The 23,645-nt window shown below is 38.4% G+C and overlaps 1 protein-coding gene across 3 annotated transcripts in view; it reads right to left on the minus strand.

Annotated features, from left to right (window-relative positions):
• Positions 1-23,645, minus strand: part of 5-HT1B (5-hydroxytryptamine (serotonin) receptor 1B) — a 163,667-nt gene that overhangs the window by 117,177 nt on the left and 22,845 nt on the right. For 2 of the 3 annotated variants that reach the window (XM_067773900.1, XM_067773898.1), the window contains exon 2: positions 19,661-20,545. In XM_067773900.1, the coding sequence (XP_067630001.1) occupies positions 19,661-20,150 (490 nt within the window). In that variant the 5' untranslated portion in view covers positions 20,151-20,545. The remainder of the gene's footprint in view (positions 1-19,660; positions 20,546-23,645) is intronic. The other variant, XM_067773899.1, reaches the window with a different exon arrangement.

The following is a 23,645-nucleotide window of genomic DNA, read 5'->3' on the forward strand; positions in this document are numbered from 1 at the left end:
GTGGAAGCTGGATGATCGCGCACATAATTTGATGCATTGTTTTGCATTGTTCATTTGCTTATTAGCAAGCACCAAGACAAAATCGTTTATTATTATTAGCCGTGTTTTTTAACACGCGTATATCCGTTTACGCTTAAACTTTATATTGACTGCTAAGAGACAAACTATAAATACACCTCTGAAATTGCTGCGCATAAATTTTGTCCTACTAAATTTCAATACGCATTATACTCAGATGCAACTGAAATATGTGTCTTTGTTTCACCCTGTACACTAATTCTATGTATTATATGTGTGTCCACAATTCATCGCAACTGATTCAGCTATATGTTATACCCTATGGCCATCAGAGCGTTGCGTCTCCGCTTTTCGGTACACCCTGTTGCTGTAGCTAGTTGTTTTACCACAGCCGCTAGATGGGTCTCCTAAGCATTATCTAAGCGAAGATAGGCGTTTTTTAACACGCGCAAACGAAACGTATACGCGCGTGTTAAAAAACACGGCTATTATTATTTTTTTTTTAATTTTGCCAATTCTACTCAGTAAAATAATGGCTTATCCTAAGATACATTTTTTTGTAGAATATGGGGTATTGCTTTGTTTACATATATATACATATGGACAACATTCGTCAACATTGCGAACAACGCTTACAACCGATGTTACTTCGCCAAATGCTCAGCGACTACTAAACGGAAGAAAATAAGAATACGTGTGAATTGAGTGCGAACAATTGTTTACTGTTTGCCGACGTCTGATGTTTATCTATCGAAATGTTAATATTCGCACAATACCAATGAAAACTATTAAAATATAACAGTGGCTATTTTCATTACAGATATATCTCTTTTAACATAAAAATAACATAGATGGATTGAGAATCTATTGATTGAGATAAACGGTTTTTATGTGCTTCGCTGCATTCAATGGGTGGGACTACTCACAAATTGTCGTCAAATTCCTCTAACAGGAATCCCGGGAAACTAGCAGTTTCAACAGGGGTGGACTATAGGGAAATTGGTGTTAGAGGCGTAGGTTCCACAATACATATATAAATATGGTTGGTGTAATTTTACACATCGCATGCAGGTCATATATTGCGTATGTCATGGTAGATTCTGAACAGCTACGAGTTTAAGAGTTAATGTATTGTTACGAATATTAGCAAAACTAAGGGGCGCTGCCATCTCTAAGCCGATGCTAAGCAGCGCCTTGCATGCACATCCATAGATCAATCGTTATGTATCTACATAAACGAATCAATCATTATGTCTACACATACGTAGGTACACGCAGCTGAGAGCAACGCACAAGCACATGCAGATATCTTATCTGAAATGCTCCTAAAGGTATGCAATTGTGATTGTGGAAATGTCGCTCACACATACAAGCGCATGGGGTATGAGAGAAGCTATACAAATTATACATCTGTAGTTGTAGCTGAGAAATTTATAACTAACTAAGTAAATTCTGGAAGCGCCTAGAAGATGCCCAGAGGAATTCACAGAGTAGAGGCGCTGTAAGCAGTTTTGATTAAGCACGCTGTCTGTCGGGCAATAGATCAGTTTCACGTAAGCTATCAGTCAGTTTGGTTATTAAGCAAGCTAGTTGCAAAGTATAAGTGTTATTGTGAAGTAGTTTAATAAAGGCCATTTTTCCGTTATTCAATATTGGAGTTATTTATTCAACAATTTAGCGATACGAATGCTAGCAGAAGGTTGCAACTAAGGGGAATTGCAGTAAATTCGTTACCGTTGGTGTCAGAAGAGGAATTGTAGAATAAATTCCAGAGTTGCAAAGCACAACAAGGACATAGCGAAGTTAAGTGAATTAAGGATCCAGCAACTGAAAAAGAAGTTGGACGCCCGTGGATTGAATACAGCCAGCAATAAACTCGAACTTCCCGCAAGACTACGAGAGGCAATGGAAGCAGAAGGAATTAACGTGGAAGAGTATGTCTTTCATCCTGATGGCGACGAGACAACAAAAAAAATTGAGGAGAAAAACGAAACACCGCAGACAATGGCGAACATAGACTTGAACACAATATTAGCAGCAATATCTGCACAAACGTCGACAGTAACATCCAAGATGGAAACTCAACTGGAATCACAGGAGGCACGTATAACATCCAAGATGGAAGCACAGGAGGCACGCATTTCAGAAATGTCGTCACAAATGTCATCTCAACTGACATCACAAGAGATACGCATAACATCCAAGATGGAGAAACAACTAGAATCGTAGGAGAACCGTATAATAGCGAAGATTGAATCACAGGAGACACGTATCTCAGAAATGTCGTCAGAAATCACATCTAAAATTCAAGCACAAGAGGCACGTATATCAGAAATGTTGACACAAATTTCAGCACAGGTATCATCGCAGATCTCTGCACAACTAGAATCGCGTATGGAAGAGAAACTAACGCAGTTTCAGGAAGGGTTCAGTGGTCGACAAGATAAAATGGAGGCTAGATAGATGCTTCAAAAGATCGTATTCAGGAGTTACAATTGAACCATCCAATAACGTCAAAGTTTACGCTGAAGGTAAAATCCCCATCCTTTGACGTTCTGTTCCTTTCCAGGTCTTTAAGCTACAGTTTGAGATGACCGCAGCAGTGAACAACTGGAATGCTGAAGATAAAGTTGCAGCTCTGTTCGTAGCATTGAAGGGGCCAGCAGCTCAAATCCTACAGACGATTCCCGAAGGAGAGCGGAAGCATTGATGGCTGCTGTAGAACGACGTTATGGAAGCGAGCATAGAAAACAGATATTCCTAATTGAGTTGCAAAATCGTCACCAAAGAGCGAATGAGACTTTGCAGGAGTTTGCCTCGGATGTTGAAAGATTGGCTCATCTTGCAAATGCGGACGCATCCGTGGAATACACTGAGAGGGTAAAAATACAGAGTTTCATAAATGGCATACGAGATGTGGAAACGAACCGGGCTACATATGCGAATCCAAAACTAACATTCGCAGTAACAGTATAACATGCTCTGGTTCAGGAAAGAGCGTCGCTTCTGTGTAAGCCAGTTTTCAAAGCACGCCGTGTAGACGCAATATTGGAGGCGCTGAAAGGATCGCAAAGGCTGAGTAAAAGAGTTATCAAATGCTTCAAGTGCGGGAAGCCCGGTCACATTGCACATCATTGCGATCTTGGTCCTGGTAGTTCCAACTTGGGTGGCCGTAAACGCAAAGCTGGAGGAGATGAGCAAGAGCATGCCAGATGTAAAAATCGAGAGCTAGCTCCAGCTATTGAATGGCCTGTGATATCTGTGTCACCAATTGGAAGGAAATCAAGCAGTCTTACCGTCAGAGGGAATGTGGATGGCAAGGAGCGTGTACTATCTGTAGATACGGGCGCATCTCCTTCCTTGATTCGATCTGATTTAGTCAGCAGGAGAGTAAAACCGTTACCTGGAGCAAGGTTGCGTACGGTCAGAGGCGAGTATAACCAAGTCCAGGGAGAAGTGATATGTGAAGTCCTAATTGGGAAGGTCATGGTTCTACACAAATTCGTCGTGGCGGAGATCGTTGATGAAGTCATATCGGCAGTAGACTTCTTAGTTGACCATGACATCAGGGTCGATATGCCAAGAAGGATTATGCGCTATGAGAACCAGGATGTGCCACTTAACTTCAGTTTGGAAGAAGGGTTCAGCAGTGATCGAGTGTTGGTGAAAGAGATCCGACAAAAACCGCAAAAGTCAAAGGCAGCAGATCGGGCAAGGGTTGGTGGAACGAATGGGCCAAACAAATCAAAACCAAAGGTACCTGTGAGAGAAACACTGGCACTAAAAAGCCATAACGGACGTACTAAAACGAAGGAAAGAATTTCGCAGAAAGAATGCAAGGGTGGTTTCAAGCCAGGGAACACTACTGTTGTGAAGCGTTGGAACGATACTGATTATGCAAAGCAAATCCGTCCAGCGCAAGCTGTATGAAGTAGTTCATTGTCCAAACAACAGAGTGTGAAGGAACGAACCAGGGTATTGAGTGGTACGATGAAACACAGGTACGATGAAAACAATAATTCGAAAGGTTTCTTGGCGGGAGATTTTGTACTGTTATACAACCCTCACCGGCGGAAAGGTGTTCTATCCAACGTTCGGTGCAGTTGAGAAGGCCCGTAAAAAGTTGTGAAGAAGATCAGTGACACCATTTACCGCATACAAACAATTGGGAAACCAAGAAGTAGAAGCGTTTAGATCGAGAGATTTTTCTGATCGGGACGATCAGACTTAAGTGGAGGGCAGTGTTACGAATATTAGCAAAACTAAGGGGTGCTGCCATCTCTAAGCCGATGCTAAGCAGCGCCTTGTATGCACATCCATAGATCAATCATTATGTATCTACATAAACGAACCAATCATTATGTCTACACATATGTAGGTACACGCAGCTGAGAGTAACGCACAAGCACATGCAGATATCTTATCTAAAATGCTCCTAAAGGTATGCAATTGTGATTGTGGAAGTGTCGCTCACACATACAAGCGCATGGGGTATGATAGAAGCTATAAAAATTATACATCTGTAGTGGTAGCTGAGAAATTTATAAGTAAGTAAATTCTGGAAGCGCTTAGAAGATGCCACGAGGAAATCACAGAGTATAAAATCATCAGCGGTAGAGGCGCTAAAAGCAGTTTCAGTTAAGCACGCTATCTGTCGGGTAATAGATCAGTTTCATTTGAGCTATTAATCAGTTTGGTTATTAAGCAAGCTATTCGTTGCAAAGTATAAGTGTTATTGTGAAGTACTTTAATAAAGGCCATTTTTCCATAACTCAATATTTTATTCAACAATTTAGCGATACGAACGTTAGCAGAAGATTGCAAATACGGGGAATTGTAGTAAATTCGTTACATTATGAACGAAGTTTAGCCAGAGCGACCCGTGTCTCCCTTGGTAGTGTGCTTTCTTCATCTGCAAGAAAAGATATTGTATATTGATAACGGGATTCACCAGGTGCGTCCTGCAAAGGCGTTTACCGATTCTGTGTGGATTGTGCTTGCTTGGATCGAACGGGTGTGTTGGCATATGCAGGATCTGATCGTAGTGCTTATGGCGATGTCCTCTAAGCCTTTTGGAGGCGGGGCTAGAACAAGCAGTTGTTTGCTAGGGTGTCCAGGTTTGTAACAATTAAGCAAAAGCTGTATGTTCAGCATTTCGTTATGCTTTTTAATATTGAGCTTTTTGGCCTCGCTATGTAGGCGATGTTTAGGGATCATAAGAATTTTATAAGTTTAAGTCAACAGTTTTTCTTCTGTTAATATGATCATTAGTTTTTTCCTCTAGACAAAAAACTTAGTTAAATTAACGATAATGCGACCAATTTTAATGAATAACTGGGCTGATATCGTGTTATACGATCACCTGTGATAATACATTGCGTATCTTATAAGTACTTGTTACTTATTTTTCACGTATTACCTCATTCCCAATCACTATTTCAGTGCTATTGCTATTTAAATAATTGAATTCGATCACGGATCACATAACACGATAAAGGGTCTGGTCATTCAAGAAAAAAAAAAAACCTGATTTGCTGATTTTACGAGCTTTATTTAAAAACAACAAACCTACAAATTATGAGATAATGATAATTATACCTTTCATGAAAATAAAATATTATACTAAGATTGTTACGAATCTCAAAATCTAAGTCCTTTAAGGAGAAAGGATGGGTCCACCAATAAGTATACCGAATTGATCAGGATGACGATTTGCATATAAACTACGTTAATATTGTTCAGATAAATCATTCGTGGTCATAGCTATCCAATGCGGACTCGAAAACACATTAAGCTTTGCATCGTAACACAAAGTACCGATCTATTTTTTATTTTTCGAAAATGTTGCTTAAGTATGTGTGTATATCTGTTCTACATTACATATCTTATACAGCCGATTATTCGGATATACGAATTTTTTTTTTTTTTTTTTTTGAATGGGACAAGATTATTGCTCAGCTAAATTCATGAAAGGTATGAAGTCTTCGGCACAGCCGAAGACAGTCCCGTTCTAAATTGTTTTTTATTTTATTTTTTAAAAAAGTTGCCCGACCGGCATTGTTCACATACAATATTAAAACAAATCGTGTAGGCTTAAAAAAAAAAATTCAAAAACATTAGGCCTGGCTTGATTTTCATAAAAATGTAATGATGGGAACTGAGTGAAAATTGAAAGACTTTATGTTTGATGTTAAAAATTACATTGAAATTATTATGCGTATTTTATTTACTTGTACAATTGTTTTTGGGAAATCATATTATAATGAAAAAACATAACATACATATATAAAAATTAAATTCGTAACGGCTTTGAATATATAAAATACGCTTAAGAAATACTCCACAAAAAAACTTCAGGTTAGGGTTTCTATACAGTCTGATTTTCTGAAAAAATTACATGTTCTCTCTATTACTATTTTATAAAAACAAATTGTTTTATAGCATAACTTATTTAAAAAAAAAGTGGAAAATGTGACGAATAGTTATCAGGTTCCTTGTCCCATATAACAATATCCGTGAAGTGACCCACGTTCAACAATTTTTTTCAAGATCCGTATTACGTTTGTACAAATATTGAAGGTATAAAATTTTTAAAGATAATAGTAAAAAAATATACAAAAACAATAAAAAAAAATTTGACGAAGTTTTAGGAACTATTTGAAAATCACCTAATTTTTTTTAGTTTTTTTTTTTAAGTCTACAATTTACAAAGTCTATACAGCCACGTCTCATACAAAAACAGAAATAGCTCACCACTTTTAAGTAATTTCCATAGTAAAAGGTATATCTAAGGTTGCTCATATATGATACACGAGCGTATCGGACACGGTAGAAAATTTCTAATATGAATCATATATTATGCATGGGATAGGGAACCTGTTATATATACATACTGCGGCTAAGATATAAGCAATTTGGATACGAAACTATGCTGCTAGTAAATAAATGCCGCTCAACGACAACAACAATGTAAGCCGATAAGAGAGGAAACAACTATGAATACATGTGCACAGCAATATAACATTATATAAACTACAGATATAGATGAATATAGACAAAACCAATATGAGATACAGAAAAGAGAAAGAAATAAGCAACTATTTGGGAAGGATGTTCGCGAAAATTCTAGACCCTGGTAGAAAATAACGAGCCAATGAAAGGTATAAAAGCAGCGCAATCAAAATAATAGTCAAATCACCCTAATGCATGTACAGTCATATTGTAACGATTTTACTTGCAAATCCTCTTATTTGCCCTTTTGCTAAGTTCGTATCACTAAACTGTTGAATAAATAACTCCAATATTGTATAATGGAAAAATGGCCTTTATTAAAGTACTTCACAATAACACTTATACTTTGCAACTAGCTTGCTTAACAACCAAACTGATTGACAGTTCAAATGAAACTCTACTATTGCCCGCCAGATTGCGTGCTTAATCAATAACTGCTTGATAGCTCAACTCAAACTGAATTCCAGCGCCTCTACATTTGCTGCCTTTTATACTTTCTGATTTCAACGTTGGCATCTTCTAGGCGCTTCCAGAATCTACTAGTAGCCATCAGCTCTCAAACTTCTCAGCTGTAACTACAATTGCACGATTTTATAGCTTCTCTCATTGTATACTTTCAGGAGTATCTCAGATATATGCATGTGTTTGTGCATTGACTCTCCGCTGCTCGTATACGTACATGGTACATATGTGTAGACGCAATTATTGTTTCGTTTATGTAGATATATAATGATTGAATTATTGATGTGAATTCACGTCACTGCTTAGCATCGGCTTAGAGATAGCAGCACCCCTTAGTTTTGCTAATATTCGTAACAATTTTATACATACAAAAAGTGAAAGTCAAATATAAACTGTTTGCTCGTTTACACTCATGCTCTGGAAGCATTCTTATACATATTACCATGTGTTCCTTTGGTGCACTTAATGACTTTTTGTTAAACTAAAGTCAAAAATACCCAACATCATACAGGATGTGGTTACACGCCGCATACCACATAAGACATGAGCTTACACACACGAACATTGTTGACGTATTGACCATATATATTGTGCAATAAAGGATGTATAGATACCGACTTCTATCATATATTATCTTAAAAGCTTGAGTATTTATAACAGTTGTGAAATCTGATAACCCAAAATGTATTAAACTTAATGGATTACTCACTGGAACATCAAATAGTTTTTTGTTAAGAATCATACATATATTTTTCGTTACTAAAATGAAATAAATGGTTGATAATATCAACAAAGTCACAAATACTTTATTGTACTATTAAAGCCAAACTATAAATCTAAGGTATAAAAAACTGTAAATGTATCGAAAGGTTTTCTCAAGAACTAGAGCGAGCCTATAAAATCATTTCGATACAGTTAAATATAAAGAAAAATTATCAACTTAAAAATTACACCACCCACAAATACCAAACACGTATTAAAACTTTAAGAATCTGTTGACACAATGGACGATATGTGTATTTGCTTTGCATAATATAATGTTTTTGTGTTGAGAAAAGCAGCAGACCTCATGTAAACAAATTGAGTACTCAGACTTGATCTCGGCAAATCGTAAAAAAAAAAGAAAATCGTATCAGAGCAAATACTGACGAAAAGTATGTATATTAATATTAAAAATATTTTTTTTTTTTTCAAAAAACTTTTATTGACAACTTTTTTAGCGGAAATTTTTGGGTCGGACAGGGTATACATGAACATTTTTTTAGCAGGTCATGAAAAAAACCTTAAAAATAAAAAAAAACAACGAAAAAATTTCGCAGGCTCGAAAATTATTTTTTTGGGTATGCGTAATGGAACTTTTTTTCCTGAGCCCAAATCCTATCGAAAAATCGATGATAACGGTTAATAAATCGACCGAGTCTAATATACATAGTTATTTTGTTGAAAGTATGTGTAGAGCAAAAATTAGCAGATATGAGGAAAGTGTAATTTTCATTGCTGATATTCAATGTGTTTACAAAAACAGACGAGATTTTTTAAAATGGGTTACGGTAATTTTTCGATGTTTGTTGACAATCAAATAAAAACAAAATTAAATAAAATACAATAAAATAAAATAAATTAAAATAAAATAAAATATAATAAAATAAAATAAAATAAAACAAAATAAAATAAAATAAGATAAAATAAAAACGCAATAAAGTTAAAAGGGATAAAAAAAATATCTTAAAATAAAGTAAAAGGAAATGAAGGGAAAGGAAGAACAAACAAAGGTATAATGGAGTTTGAAGTAGTTGAATGGTGATCAATGGGTGAGCAATGGTTTTTTTTATCAAAGATATTTTATTTTTATTTGCACCAACCGTGGAATGAAAATATCCTTACGCAGCGGGTTAGGGGGTTAGAATATACCCGCGGTATGCCTGTCGTAAAAGGCGACTAAAACACCAAATAGATTTAAAGGGTTTGTGTAGCGCAACCCTTTGAACGTGTTGCCAGCGCAAAATATAGCTTCTCCAACCCAATTGTCAACCTCACATATCCGTGGCGAAACCTGCTTCATTAAAAGCCGAGCGTCTGGCGACCCCGAACTGCTCATGAATCAATCGTGCCCGAGATGGTCTTGCTTGGTACCAGAACGTACCGGATCTCCATCCGGTAAAGGACCATCAACATCGATAACACTCCCAAAGGCCTTCGGAGAGTGTCCTTATCGCTACGACAACAACACAATCCTAACGCATTACAAGAAATGCTTCACAAGACATATCGGCGATGGTTTACATAACGCTGGGTAACATCTATGGCGATATACTTACCTTAATGGAAACTTAACAGTCATATTTAAAATATCTTTCCTTTTTTTATTAAGTGTTGTAAAGTTATGAATTTAAAAAAAGTTATTATGGTAATATGACTGTTATCGAAAGAAAATTATCGATACCAAAATTACATATTTTGATTGTAATATCATTAATTGTGATATGCAGTTGTTGGTATTGTTATTCATGTATTGCAAATACGTATACCGTACGACAGTATATGTATGTATGTATTTATAATCCCCCAAACGATTTCCTGTCAACGTCTTTTCACCTACATATCCTCATTTATAGCCACACGTCGATAGATACATACATACGCACATTATTTATAAAAATATTGTATATTTATATATTTATAAATATATAATGTAAAAAAAATATTTAAATACATACATATACCACTGCCTACACAGAATGAAATATATGCTAATGACACTTTTATACCCGTCACTTACATATGTACACATAAAATATGACATTATACTGGTTTGACTTCAGCGGACTTTCGTTTTCGTTTCGTTGATGAGAGTTTAACCTTAACATAACACTTAACATAATACCACAAGTAAACAAAGGTTAATAAAACGGGAGATTAAGTAAATATATGTTTTATTTCAATTATTCATAACACAGCGCGTTAAACAAAACGGCACTTTGACCGATTTGGATGCAAAAAATAATTAGACCCTGGTGGCGTTCTTGGAACGAGCCGATGCCTATATTATTGTGTCTTCCGAGACAATCAGTATGACTTTAAAGAGCTTGCGAGTCACGTCATGCTAAAAGGTACAGAAACTCCAAAGAAATTCGGAGGGCTTTATTAGCAGTGCTCTTGCCTCCACTTCCTGAAACATTATCACTGCATTTGCATACGAAAACAACAAATTTGCAACAAGCTATTCAGGATGCCATAAACAAATTTTCCGAGGACTCTAATCTTGCCGGGAAGGTAGGTGTTGTGTTTTTTTCACAACAACTAATTTTTCGACACCACAAATTCGATTATCGAATGCTGCAAATCTCTTTATGAGCTGACCCAAAACTTCAATATCGGCCTTACATGGGTACCTGGATCTAAGGATATTGAAGGCAACTGTAGAGCTGATGAGGTAGTTGGGAGGGTTACGGGATACCACATCTTTACGGAAGATGTTTAGGTAGATATACCTATGGACTCATTCGAATTCCGTGCGAGAACGAACACTTAACCGCCTAAGCGATTTCGGCCGTTGAACCAAAGGATGTCAAGTCTTCCTACAACTGCCACTCCCACTCCCAACTCAGTGGACGTTTTTTCCTTCCTCTGCCTCTAAACTGCGGTGTCAACTAAAATACTTTCTTGGCTGGTGCGTCTTCGTCCATTCGCATAACAGGACCTAGCCAGCGAAGCTTTTGGTGTTTTCTTCGCTGCACTATAGTTATATATGAGTTAAGTTCACACGGATCATCATTATAACTCGCCCGATAATCGCCGTCGGCATACCGGACAAGATCATAAAGCTTTGAGAGAGCTTTTATCTCGAACACTCCAAGAGCTCTCTAGGCACCGTCCATTATTCTCAGCCATACATCAGGACAGCTATGCGACTAATATAGCGTCATTTTCATTCGTGGATGGACCACTTTAATTTTCAATTGCCCACTCAGTTCAAAGAAGCACTTGTTGGCAAGAGCTCTTCTCCGTTTGATTTCTAAGCTGACATTGTTTTTTCCGTTAATGTTGGTTCCTAAATAGAAGAAATCCTTCAGTCTCGAATTTATTCAGGTCAACTGGCTGCCGAAATGCGAATGCAGAACAGCAAGTATTTCGTCTTTTCCTTTGAAATGGACAAAAAGGTGGTGAGTTTCGATTGACTTATCGTAAGTCTTCTCAGGAATCTGGCGTATCGTGAAGATCTGGTAGAGAGTAGACTAACCAGGTTTGAAGCCTCACTGATAAGGTCCAATAAGTATGTTTATTATGGGCTACAGTCTATCTCACAGTATGCTAGATAGAACCTTAAAAGACGTTTTAAGCAGTGTAGTTCCGTTGTGATTGGCGCAGTTTGCGAGACTGCCTTTTTTGTGGATTGGGCAGAGCTCACACTAAAGTTCCAATCCGGAGGAATGCGCTCATCATATTTTGCATAGGAGTAGACGCATGCTCTTTACCAACTCTCCGCCCAAGTTTTTCAATGGCTCGGCGGCTTATTACCAGGCTTGTGATTTTTAACAAGGATATTGCCGTTCTCACTTCGTCATAATTGGGTGTCGGAACGTGTTTTCCATCAACGTCTTCTCCCCCGCTAACTCGCAATGAGGAAAAGTATTCCCTCCACAACTAAAGCACACTCTGTACGCCATTTCTGCTGGAATCTTTCCGTCATACGCCGGATTTTTTGGTCGAACTTTTGAGCGTTATTCCTTTTAGTCAGCACCTGCAGTTCATCATACTCACGCCCTTCTTCCCCACCTTTTTTTCTTCTAAAAAGATATATCCCTTCCTTCTTGTGATGGCAGCAGCGGCGGTACGTAGTGAGAGAGAAATATGCACCCACAGCAGGTGTGGGAGCAGAGTAGAGTAATCACCAGCTATCTGTTTTATGAGCAGCTTTACGACGGAAAAATTTTCTTGTGTCACCGCGCGCACTTTCTTTGCCGCACAGAGGCGTGTACGTATCTTGGCTGCCACAAGGTTGTCGTCTGAGTCGATATTTGGACCTCGTAAAGTGCTCTCATGCGAGAGTGCAATCACAACATGAACGATTTCGTTTCGTGTTCTTTGATCAGGAGACACCCAAGTAGCTTGGTGTATCTTTTAATGCTGGAACATCGTACTGCAGATGATCACCGCTTTCTATATACGAGTTACAAAGGTTTGTTTGACCTTTGAAGGATATAGGACACATTTACTCTCTTTCGACCCTGAAATTGTCACGCATTGGTAAAAGATCTCAATGATTACTTTTTGAAATGTTCACACGCCGTTTGTATGGGTATCGAATCTTATACTATTACTACAGCAGCCGTAGATGTATTGAGAGGAGGAATGTGTGCGGCAGATTACGAGAATGTGGTCATCCATTTCTTCCTGCAGCTCACACTTCCTACATCTGCTGGTACTGAAGGGGCCTAACCTATAAACACGTGACGCCAGAAGGCAATGCCCAGTTAGTGTGTCCATGGTGAGCCTTACGTCTTCTCTCTTCAGAGATGCGAGCCATTTTATAAGTCTCACACAGTAGGATTTGCACATGATCTTGAAATTTTGCAGCCCCTGTCTTCTGCGCACAGCTTTTCTGATTGATAGATCATATGAAACTATTGTCTTCTTTTTTTCCTCCCAAACGAATTGCAACATCTACCATTGACTCGGCGAGTGCTGCACCCTCCTTTGCCAAATCATCGGACTTTTCGTTGCTTTCCATCCCTTAACTACAGGAAACCCAGGACAGATATATGATTCGACCTGAGGGAATATTTTTCAATGCTTCTTTGCATTCCAGAAAACTTCTTGATGAAGGACTCTGTGAGACGATTGCTTTAAGCACCGCCTGTCTATCAATATTTATATTGACGCGACAGCAGCTTAAACAAGCTTCCTTCAGAACTTCTGCTGCTTCCTTCACGGCTTTGATTTCCGCCTTAAATACGGTGGAGTAATCTGGCAGCCTCAGAGATCTGCTTATTTCTTGACCGACATGGTAAATTGCAGAGCTGAACTATTCCGTTAATTTGGAACCATCGGTATACACGTATATAATATTGTAACGAATTTATTTGCAAATCCTCTTATTTGCCCTTCTGCTAAGTTCGAATCACTAAACTGTTGAATAAATAACTCCAATATTGAATAATGGAAAAATGGCCTTTATTAAAGTACTTCACTATAACGCTTATACTTCGCAACTAGCTGGCTTAACAACCAAACTGATTGATAGCTCAAATGAAACTCTACTTTCAAAATAATACTGCTATGGCTCGCTAGATAGCGTCTTTATCGAAACTGCTTCATAGCTCAGCTCAAACTGAATTCCAGCGCCTCTACATTTGCTGCCTTTTATACTCTCTGATTTCAACGTTGGCATCTTCTAGGCGCTTCCCGAATCTACCAGTTGCCAGCAACTCTCAAACTTCTCAGCTGTAACTACAATTGCACGATTTTATAGCTTCTCTCATTGCATACTTTCAGGAGTATCTCAGATGTATGCATGTGTTTGCGCATTGATTCTCCGCTGCTCGTATACGTACATGGTACATATGTATAGACGCAATTATTGTTTCGTTTATGTAAGTACATAATGATTGAATTATTGATGTGAATTCACGACACTGCTTAGCATCGGCTTAGAGATAGCAGCACTCCTTAGTTTTGTTAATATTCGAAACACTGCCCTCCACCTAAGTCTGATCGTCCCAATCAGACAAATATCCCGATCTAAAGGCCGCTACCATTTCCAGATGTACCACTTTTCTACTCCGTGGTTTCCCAGTGTTTTGTATGCGGTAGATGGTATCACTGGTCTTCTTCACAACTTTGTACGGGCCTTCCCAACTGCACCGAATCTTGGATGGAACACCTTTTCGCCGGTGAGGGTTGTATAACAGTACCAAATCTCCTTCCAAGAAATCTTCCGAATTTTTGTTCTCATTGTACCTGCGTTTCATCTTACTACTCATTATTCTTGATCTTCCCCTCGCACTCTGTTGTTTGGCCAATGAACTTCTTCGCAGAGCTTGCACTTGACGGATTGACTTTGCATCATCATTATCGTCTGGACGTTTCACAACAGTAGTGCGCGCTGGCTTGAAACCACCCTTGCGTTCTTTCTGAAAAATTCTTTCAGTCGTTTTAGTGCGTCCATTAGGGTTTGTCGATGCCGGTATTTTTCTCGCAAGTACTTTTAATTTCTCTTTATTTGGCCCATTCGATCCATCAACCTTTCCTTTCGACTTTCGTGGCCTTTGTCGAGTCTTCTCCACCATTACTCGATTACTACTGAACCCTTTCTCCAATTTGAAGTTAAGTGGTATATCCTGGTTCTCATAACGCATCACCCTTCAACCAAGAAGTCCACTCCCAATATGACTTCTTCAACGATCTTTGCCACAACGAATTTGTGTAGAACCGTGACCTTTCCAATCAAGACTTTACATATCACTTCTCCCTGAACTTGGTTATACTCGCCAGTGACCGTACGAAACCTTGCTCCAGGTAATGACTTTACTCTCCTGTAGACCAAATCAGATCGAATCAAGGAATGAGATGCGCCCGTATCTACAGTCAGTACACGTTCTTTACCATCCACATTCCCTCTGATGGTAAGACTGCTCGATTTTCTACTAATTTACAACACAGATATCACAGAGCATTCAATAGCTGGATCTAGCTCTCGATCTCTACATCTTACTCGATCTTGCTCATCCCTGTCATCTTTGTTATTAAGACCACTCATGCTGTTGCAACCACTAGGATCAAGATCGCAATGACGTGTAATGTGACCGGGCTTCTCGCATTTGAAGCATCTGATAACTCTCTCACACCGCTTTTGCGATCCTTTCAGTGCCTCCAATATTGCGTCTACCCACACTGACCTTTCTACTTCCACACGGCGTGCTTTGAAAACTGGCTTACACAGAAGCGACGCTGTTTCCTGAATCAGAGCTTGCGAAATCGTTTCTGCGAATGTTGGCTTTGGGTTTGCGTATGTAGCTCGCTTTGTTTCTAGGTACCGTATGCCATTTATAATGCTCTGAATCTTTACCCTTTCAGTGTGTTCCACGGGTGCGTCCGCAATTGCAAGATGAGCCAACCTTTCAACATCCGAAGCAAACTCCTGTAATGTCTCATTTGCTTTTTGGTAACGGTTTTGCACTCAATTTGGTATATCTGTTTTCTATGCTCGCTTCTATAACGTCTCTCGACAGCGGCCATCAATGCTTCATAGCTGTTCCGCTCTCCATCGGGAATCGTCTGTAGAATTTCGGCTGCTGGCCCCTTCAATGTTACGAATAGAGCAGCAACTTTATATTCAGCATTGCAGTTGTTCACTGCGGCGGTCTTCTCAAACTGTAGCTTAAAGGCCAGGAAAGCAACAGAACCATCAAGGGATGGTGTTTTTACTTTGGATTGCTTGCTGAAACAGCTGGGCGATTTAATTGCAACTCTTGTATACGACCTCTCAAAGCATCCACCTCAGCTTCGATTTTTTCCTCAAACAAAATTGGAGCACTAAGTTAGTGAAGAGGGATGGAAATATATATCAGAATTTATTTGGTCATTCGTTATTCAAAAAGTGCTGAGTAGTCAAAAACGTATCAATAAAACTGCTCTACTTAACATCATCATCATCCTTAATTGGCGCTTAGCCTCCTAATCGATTTTCGCCGTTTAGTAAAAAGTCACGCCAACTATCCCTAATGACAAATGGGCGCACCAAGTGAGGTCAAGTTTTCTTTCAGCTACCTCTCCCTACTCAGGACGCCTCACCTGCTTTTGCTTCTAAATGGCAGGGTCAATTGAAATTCACACCTTCTTGGTACATTACTCAATATTGCTTGTTAATTATAGGCATCGGTATTGTATGACGGAGCAACTGGCAACTGTTCGTCAATCGTTGAGTTGTAACTTTTTGAATGCATAGTTGAGTATTTTTGATTCCACAATGTTGGAAATTTTACGTTAAATTAATGAGCATACATTGTTTTCGGTAAATTCACTCAACATGTTTATCCCGATGTTTGGCAGTTCTTTGACATTCAATAAAAATGTTCCCCTCAATATTATTAAAATCTTAATATGTAAAAAACACGTGTCACAGGTTTGAGGCCAATGGACTTTTAAACTACTGAACCGATTTGAATTTGTTTTTTACCCCGTGTGTAGTTTCATCTAACTTGAAATATAGGATAGGTTATATCTCAGTTTATAGTCGCAATATTATTTTATTGCAAATTTTTTGTATTTGTTTATACGTAATATTAAAATGTTGTGTATACGCAGTGGTGCACCTCTTTTCAGTTGGTATGGATATATTTGCTTATTTAACTTTACATACATATATATATATAGCACATCACCAGGGCCGGCGAGAGGGGGGCCCGGGGTTTCTGAGGGGGCCTGCGATTTGAAGTACTAAGACATTTTTTTTAATTCACGAGAGACTTTAGTTGTTCTATGTGCAATTTTTAAGCCGAATTTCAAAAGCAACGAATATCTGCATTTCGTTTTAATATTATAGTGAAGTGTGAAGAATAAAAATCTATATATATTAAACTGACTCGGAGTGGGACTGGGACTGGGACTGGAATAAAATACATATCACCCTCTGGGACAGGCAATAAGGGATGCAGGAGAATGAGAAGGAATTGCGAGAAGAGAAAAGAGAGAAGAAGAAGGAGATTAAGAAAGAGATAGAATGAGACGAAGATGGAGATAGATGAAGCGAAAAAGACGGAGGGAGGAGTGAATAAAAGAAATAGGAAAAAGTGAAGAGGGGGAGGGCCGAGTCAGACGGAAAAAGCTTATTAAAATGTATGCAGATAGGCCAAATTTAGGGCAGAACAACGTCTGCCGGGTCTTCTAGTATTTTAATAAAATTATAAATACTTCATTTGCCGGTTGGCTCAACTCGTCGTTAATAAAACGAAATTTCTATCACTCAACTGGCGGAAGCATCTTTGTAAAGTATCAATAAAAGTTGTGTTCGTTGAAAGCGCCCATTATCAACACTCGGTATTATGTTTAAATACATAAAATTATTATTGCCTTTTTATTATACCCAGTTGTAATTGTACACATGTTATTATAACTTTGATTGGATAATAATTGGTTGCACAGGTATAAAGGAATCGAGATAGATATAGGCTTCCATATATCAAAATCATCAGTATCGAAAAAAATGTGATTGAGCCATGTCCGTCCGTCCGCCCGTCTGTCCGTTAACACGATAAATTGAGTAAATATTTATATATCTTAACTAAATTTGGTACACTAACTTATCTGGACCTAGAATAGATTGATATTGAAAATGAGCGAAATCGGATGATAACCACGCCTACTTTTTATATGTATAACATTCTTTGAAGAAAAATCAATAAAATCGGCTAAGGACCACGCCCACTTTTATATAAAAGATTTTTAAAAGGGTTATGGACGAATAAAATAAGTTATATCTATTCAAAACAGAGCTTTATATCAATGGAATTTCATTTCCCAAGTGGATTTATAAACATTAATAAGAAAAAATTCAAATTTAAAAAAATGGGCGTGGCACGGCCCGTTTTATGACTAAGCAATTTTCTATGTTTCGGGAGCCATAACTCGAAGAAAAATTAGTCCAGAATAGAACCATATGTGTATGTATTATTGCGCAGCCTTGTAACGCTATTAAGCACACAAAACAAACAACAACAGCATTTGAAGTGTACAGCTGGATATGTAATGTTCGGTTTCACCCGAACTTAGAGTTTTTACTTATTTTTAAGTGTTTTTTTTTAAATAGAAAAAGTATTTAATGTGAAATCGATAACCAGTAGTATTAAATACAAATTATTATTTAGTGTATATGTATATGTCTACCCGATCATTGTTGCGTCTTTTAGGCGGAGGTGGCTGCTATAAATGAGGCTGCTGGGGGGAAGGCTGCCCACGGCTATATCCAAATTTGTATTTACTCTGACAGCCAGGCTGCACTAAAAGTACTTGGATCGGTCATATGTATGTCCAGGATAGTAGAGGAGTGCCGCAAATCTGTTATCGAGATAGCTGAGCAAACTTCCCTCAGTCTGATGTGGGAGCCTGAACACTCGGATATAACGGGCAATGAGATGGCTGATGAACTTGCAAGAGGGGGCACATCCGTTCCGCTTTCGTCCTCCTGGAAATGATTGAGCATGACGCTCGCTACCTGTAAGCTCATTTTGAAAGGGATTTTGCTTAAGGAAGCGGGTGTGATATGGGGAAATCTTGAATCCTGCTACCACTATAAGCTCGTGTGGCCTGAATGGGGGGTCAGACGCATTAAAAGTCTCCTTCTTCTTTGTAGGGGGGCATATCCCTGGTGGTCGGACTTATAACCGGCCATATAGCAATCGGGAGGCACGCATAACGGCTAAGTGCTCCCTATAATGATTACTGCAGAAGCTGCAAAGAAGAAGAGGAGATAGAAACATTCAAACATTTTCTGTGCGATTGTCCCGCGCTTTGGCACAAGAGGAAGAAATCTCTGGCATCTCCCTTCTTTGGTGATCTTTGTGATCTAGCTAAGTTGGAACCTAAGAAACTCCTGAAGTTTGCTGTATCGACCTCTTGGTTTGAGTAGGGGACAGTGCCACGTGGTATGATAATTGGACCTTTTTGGGCCTAAGTACACTGGTGCTCGCACCGGTGGCCTCTCTAGCCTAACCTAACCTAATGCCCAGATATTATTTTGCGCATCTTAAGTTGGTTTTAAGTTCGATGAGATGTACCACAGATAGCAATGGTTTTCATTATAACAGTCAGGTTTAACAATTGGTAGGAGCCTTACCTATTTTTCGGTAAAATGAGTTAACTAGTAGTTACCTGAAAAGGAACGCACAAATAACCACCCTTAGCATATTTTTCTTTCTAACCAACTTGAAGTTAGCTTGTAATAGTTTTCCTTCCAACTGGGTATAATTGAATAATGACATACATACATATGTATGTATATCTAACAAACAATTTAAATTTCTAAATCAGTTTATTAAAAAATCTATTTTGAGCAAAACGCAATTTTCCAAGGTCCTCAGCAATATTACTACACTGATGGTGTCAGGCTGAAACTACTAGTTAAAATTTTTACAAACTCCAATGTACGTACACTATCTTATCTTGTACTCACCAATTATTGTTATGAAGATGAGCAACCCCAACACAATGGACATAGCAACCATTTTCGCCAACGCCACCGCTGGATCTCTTGTCCCCGTTCCATTAGCGTTACCAACAAATTCATCCAGTATCCGCTGCTGGTCATCAAATACATCCCTAAATCTGTTGCTGCCATTCTGTTCACCAGTGCTGCCATTGAATATAATGAAACGATCGTTTTCGGCAACATCGCCGATGCCTAACAAAATGTCGCTGTTGCTGATGTTGCCACTTGTACCATTCAAAATAATGTGATATGCGCTCGTTTCATTGACATCGGATAACATTGATGTGGCATTACTATACGGTTTGTCGTTGTAAGTGTTGTAAGTTTGCAATGGAGGTGCATTCAGTTTAGTAGCGCCACTCTGGACTACAGGCATGTCAACAACCAAGTCAGTATAAAACAGTTGTGCTGTACTCCAAGTGGCGATTGATGGCAAAATTATATCACCCAACATATTGTTTTATAGCAACGTTGTGGTTTGTGGGAGATAGTGATGATTCGTTTAGTTGTAACGGTGATTTCACTGGTAATGGCACAAGTCATATATTTGATGATTTTATTGATTAAGTTTGAGATAGCTCATATCTTTTTTTAAGTTTTGGTGATTTGCTTTGTACACATACACATGTATATCATTATATACATACATAATATTTCTATAATATTTGTTTTTAATGGTGTTCTTCTTCGTAATTGGTTGGTGTTATTACTTTTGCTCTACGTTATATCAATTTCCTTATACTGTCTGAGAGTACATTGCTTTTCAATCATTACTGGTATCCCTCTGTTTTCGTTTTCTTATTTTCTCGTATCGCCACGGGGTGATATGTTGTGAGCGTCATCTCTAATCTATAAGCATAAAATATCTTTATTGTTAATGTAATATAAGCTTAAATGGTTTTACTTAATTTCAAAAAAGCGATCCTAGGCTAGATTAGGTCGAACTGCCGGTCTGTGATGACCTCGCATATATTGAATAAGTCCGTAGTCTTACCAGTGGTTTGTTTAACGACCAATCTGAGAAAACTTATCAAAAAAGCAGAACCTATCTTATATAATAAATGCGTCCTCTTGGTAGAAACTAGAAGCTTTTTAAGACCAATGCCACTTGCCGCTTTTAGATCTGACAGCTGTATCAGTCCTTATAGCTGGAGTCTTAACCTGGCAAGCGCAGGGATCGAGCACAAAACATGTTCGTTACTTTTTTAAACCCAAACTATCACTAATCAAGCTTAATTTAAAGGCATGTGGCGCCAGAAAGTAGTGTCTAGTCAGAATACCCTTCGTGAATCCACAGTCCCCTCTTTTTAATGATGGGAGTAACTTGGTTATTATAAGGTGTAAAGTTGTAAGGTTGCGTTGGTCACGCATGATCTTCCACAATTTATAGCCCCGCGATTAGGTCAACGCTTTTCCTGCTGGGTTGATTATGTGCAAATCTCGCCTTTCAATTGATAGAGCCGTTTGTAGAAGTCCACGTGTGTGAGGAAGGCTTCTGATCGCCACTCACCCGGTAATGGCCAGGTTGATTCTTTTGCCTGCGGCTCAACGAGCTCACAACTTCCGGCCGCTTGCGGCCAAGTATCCTCTGGATAGCTGGTGAGCTAATGTGAGAAGGCGATAACCAAGCTGGGCTGCTTGGACCGATTATGTAACGACAGCCTGACTCCATACTGGCTTGAATGAAATGGTAGCGTGTATCTGTGTGTTGTGTCTAGGTGCGTGTGTCAGCCACAATGTTGCCACTAACTAACAACTTCGCGTAATGACAACATTGTGTTTATAACGAACACAATGTTGCTCCGGAAGTAAAATGTTGCGCATTGGCATCATTTTGTTATCAGCAGTCACCGTGTTGCTAACAGCCTAGCAGCATTGACGAATGGCATGCACCTATGTGTTTGTTTTGTTCTGGTATGTATGTGGATGTGTATTTGTACAAGGCTATTAGCGCGTGAATGCATCAGTGTGAACGGTCAAGGAATGAACCAAATGTATCTGGGTAGGTGTTGGTTAGGTGGAGCGGTAAGCGGGTGAATGTATGAGTGCATGATTTTATGAACGTATAGATGAAAAATACGGGAAAGCCGAAAAGAAAGTTTGGCATGTAATGGTAAAAATTTTCCGTTTCAGGGTAAGGTTCCTGGCCACGGCGGTGGGTATAAGAAGGGGAAAATGAGTCAACGGGCCAAAGTCTTGTTTCAACAGTGCAAGTAAAATCAAGTGAAAGTGGTAATAACCAAAAGTGAAGTGCGCGCTTTTAATCGCAAGTGAAAGACTTAATAATTAGCTCGAATTTTGAAAAAGTTGTGCGCGTCGAAAATTTCCGCGATACGTCTAAAGACCTGGAAGCAGTTTTCAACAAATAGATTTTAAAAGAGGTAAGAGAATATACACTTTTTTCCCACGCATGCCTGACGGGCATATCTCCCAAGCAAGCCAAAAGAAAACTTGTATCCCCTTACATGGGTATATGTATGTAGATGGGCAGATATAATTAATTAGTTAAATTAAAATTAAATTAATTAAATGAATTGAATTTTATAAATAGATTTTCTGTTATATTTAATTTCAGGACACAATTTAGTTTTCTTTGGAAAGTACCCACTGGGCACGGTCATTGGCGACGACCGCCCGGCAACAACTACACCATCTCTGTTACATTGGCGGCTAAATTCAGTCTTAATCTTTTCTATCACCCTAATGTGTTATCCTGGATATGGAAGGATATGGAATTCAAACAAATTTCTTTAAGATATACAATCCAACACAGGGCAAAATAAATAAATACAAAACCCTAATCCCTGACCTACCGCAAATGCAGAGGTAAACACAAAATCAAGTATATGTCTAAGAAAAGTAGGTCGTCAAAAGAACCATATAAAAACAAGTAAGGAAGGCAAAGTTCGGGTGTGACCGAACATTACATACTCAGCTGAGAGCTTTGGAGACAAAATAAGGGAAAATAACCATGTAGGAAAATGAACCTAGGGTAACCCTGGAGTGTGTTTGTATGACATGGGTATCAAATGAAAGGTGTTAATAAGTATTTTAAAACGGACTGGTGGCAGTTGTATATGTGAAGGCGTTTTCGAGATATCGACCAAAATGTGGACCAGGGTGACCCAGAACATCATCTGTCGGGTACCGCTAATTTATTTGTATACGTAATACCACGAACAGTATTCCTGCCAAGATTCCAGGGGCTTTCGGTTTCGACCTGCAGAACTTTTTCATTTTCTTCTACTTAATATGGTAGGTGTCGCACCCATTTTACAAAGTTTTTTCGGAAGTAAAATTTTGCGTCAAAAAAACAATCCAATCACCATTTTTCATCCCGTTTTTCGTATCTGGTATAGAATTATGGCATTTTTATCATTTTTCGAAATTTTTGATATCGAAAAGTGGGCGTGGTCATAGTCGGATTACATCCATTTTTATTACCAAGGTAAAGTGAGTTCAGATAAGTACGTGAACTAAGTTTAGTAAAGATATATCGATTTTCTCTCAAGTTTTGTTCGTGTTAATGGCCGAGCGGAAGGACAGACGGTCGACTGTATATAAAAACTGGGCGTGGCTTGAACCGATTTCGCCCATTTTCACAGAAAACAGTTATCATCATAGATGTAATGCTCTTACCAAATTTCACATTGGATGGGTAAATTTTTGTTCGACTTATGGCATTAAAAGTATTCTAGACAAATTAAATGAAAAAGGGCGGATCCACACCCATTTTGAAATTTTGTTTTATTTTTGTATTTTTTTGCGCCATATCATTACTGGAGATGAATGTTGACATAATTAACTTATATACTGTAAAGATATTAAAAGTTTTGTTAAAATTTGACTTAAAAATTTTTTTTTTAAAAGAGGGCGTGTTCGTCATCCGATTTTGCAAATTTTAATTTAGCACACATATAGTAATAGGAGTAATGTTCCTGCCAAATTT

This window comes from Eurosta solidaginis, chromosome 3 (genome assembly GCF_040869045.1).
Source record: "Eurosta solidaginis isolate ZX-2024a chromosome 3, ASM4086904v1, whole genome shotgun sequence".
Taxonomy (NCBI): domain Eukaryota; kingdom Metazoa; phylum Arthropoda; class Insecta; order Diptera; family Tephritidae; genus Eurosta; species Eurosta solidaginis.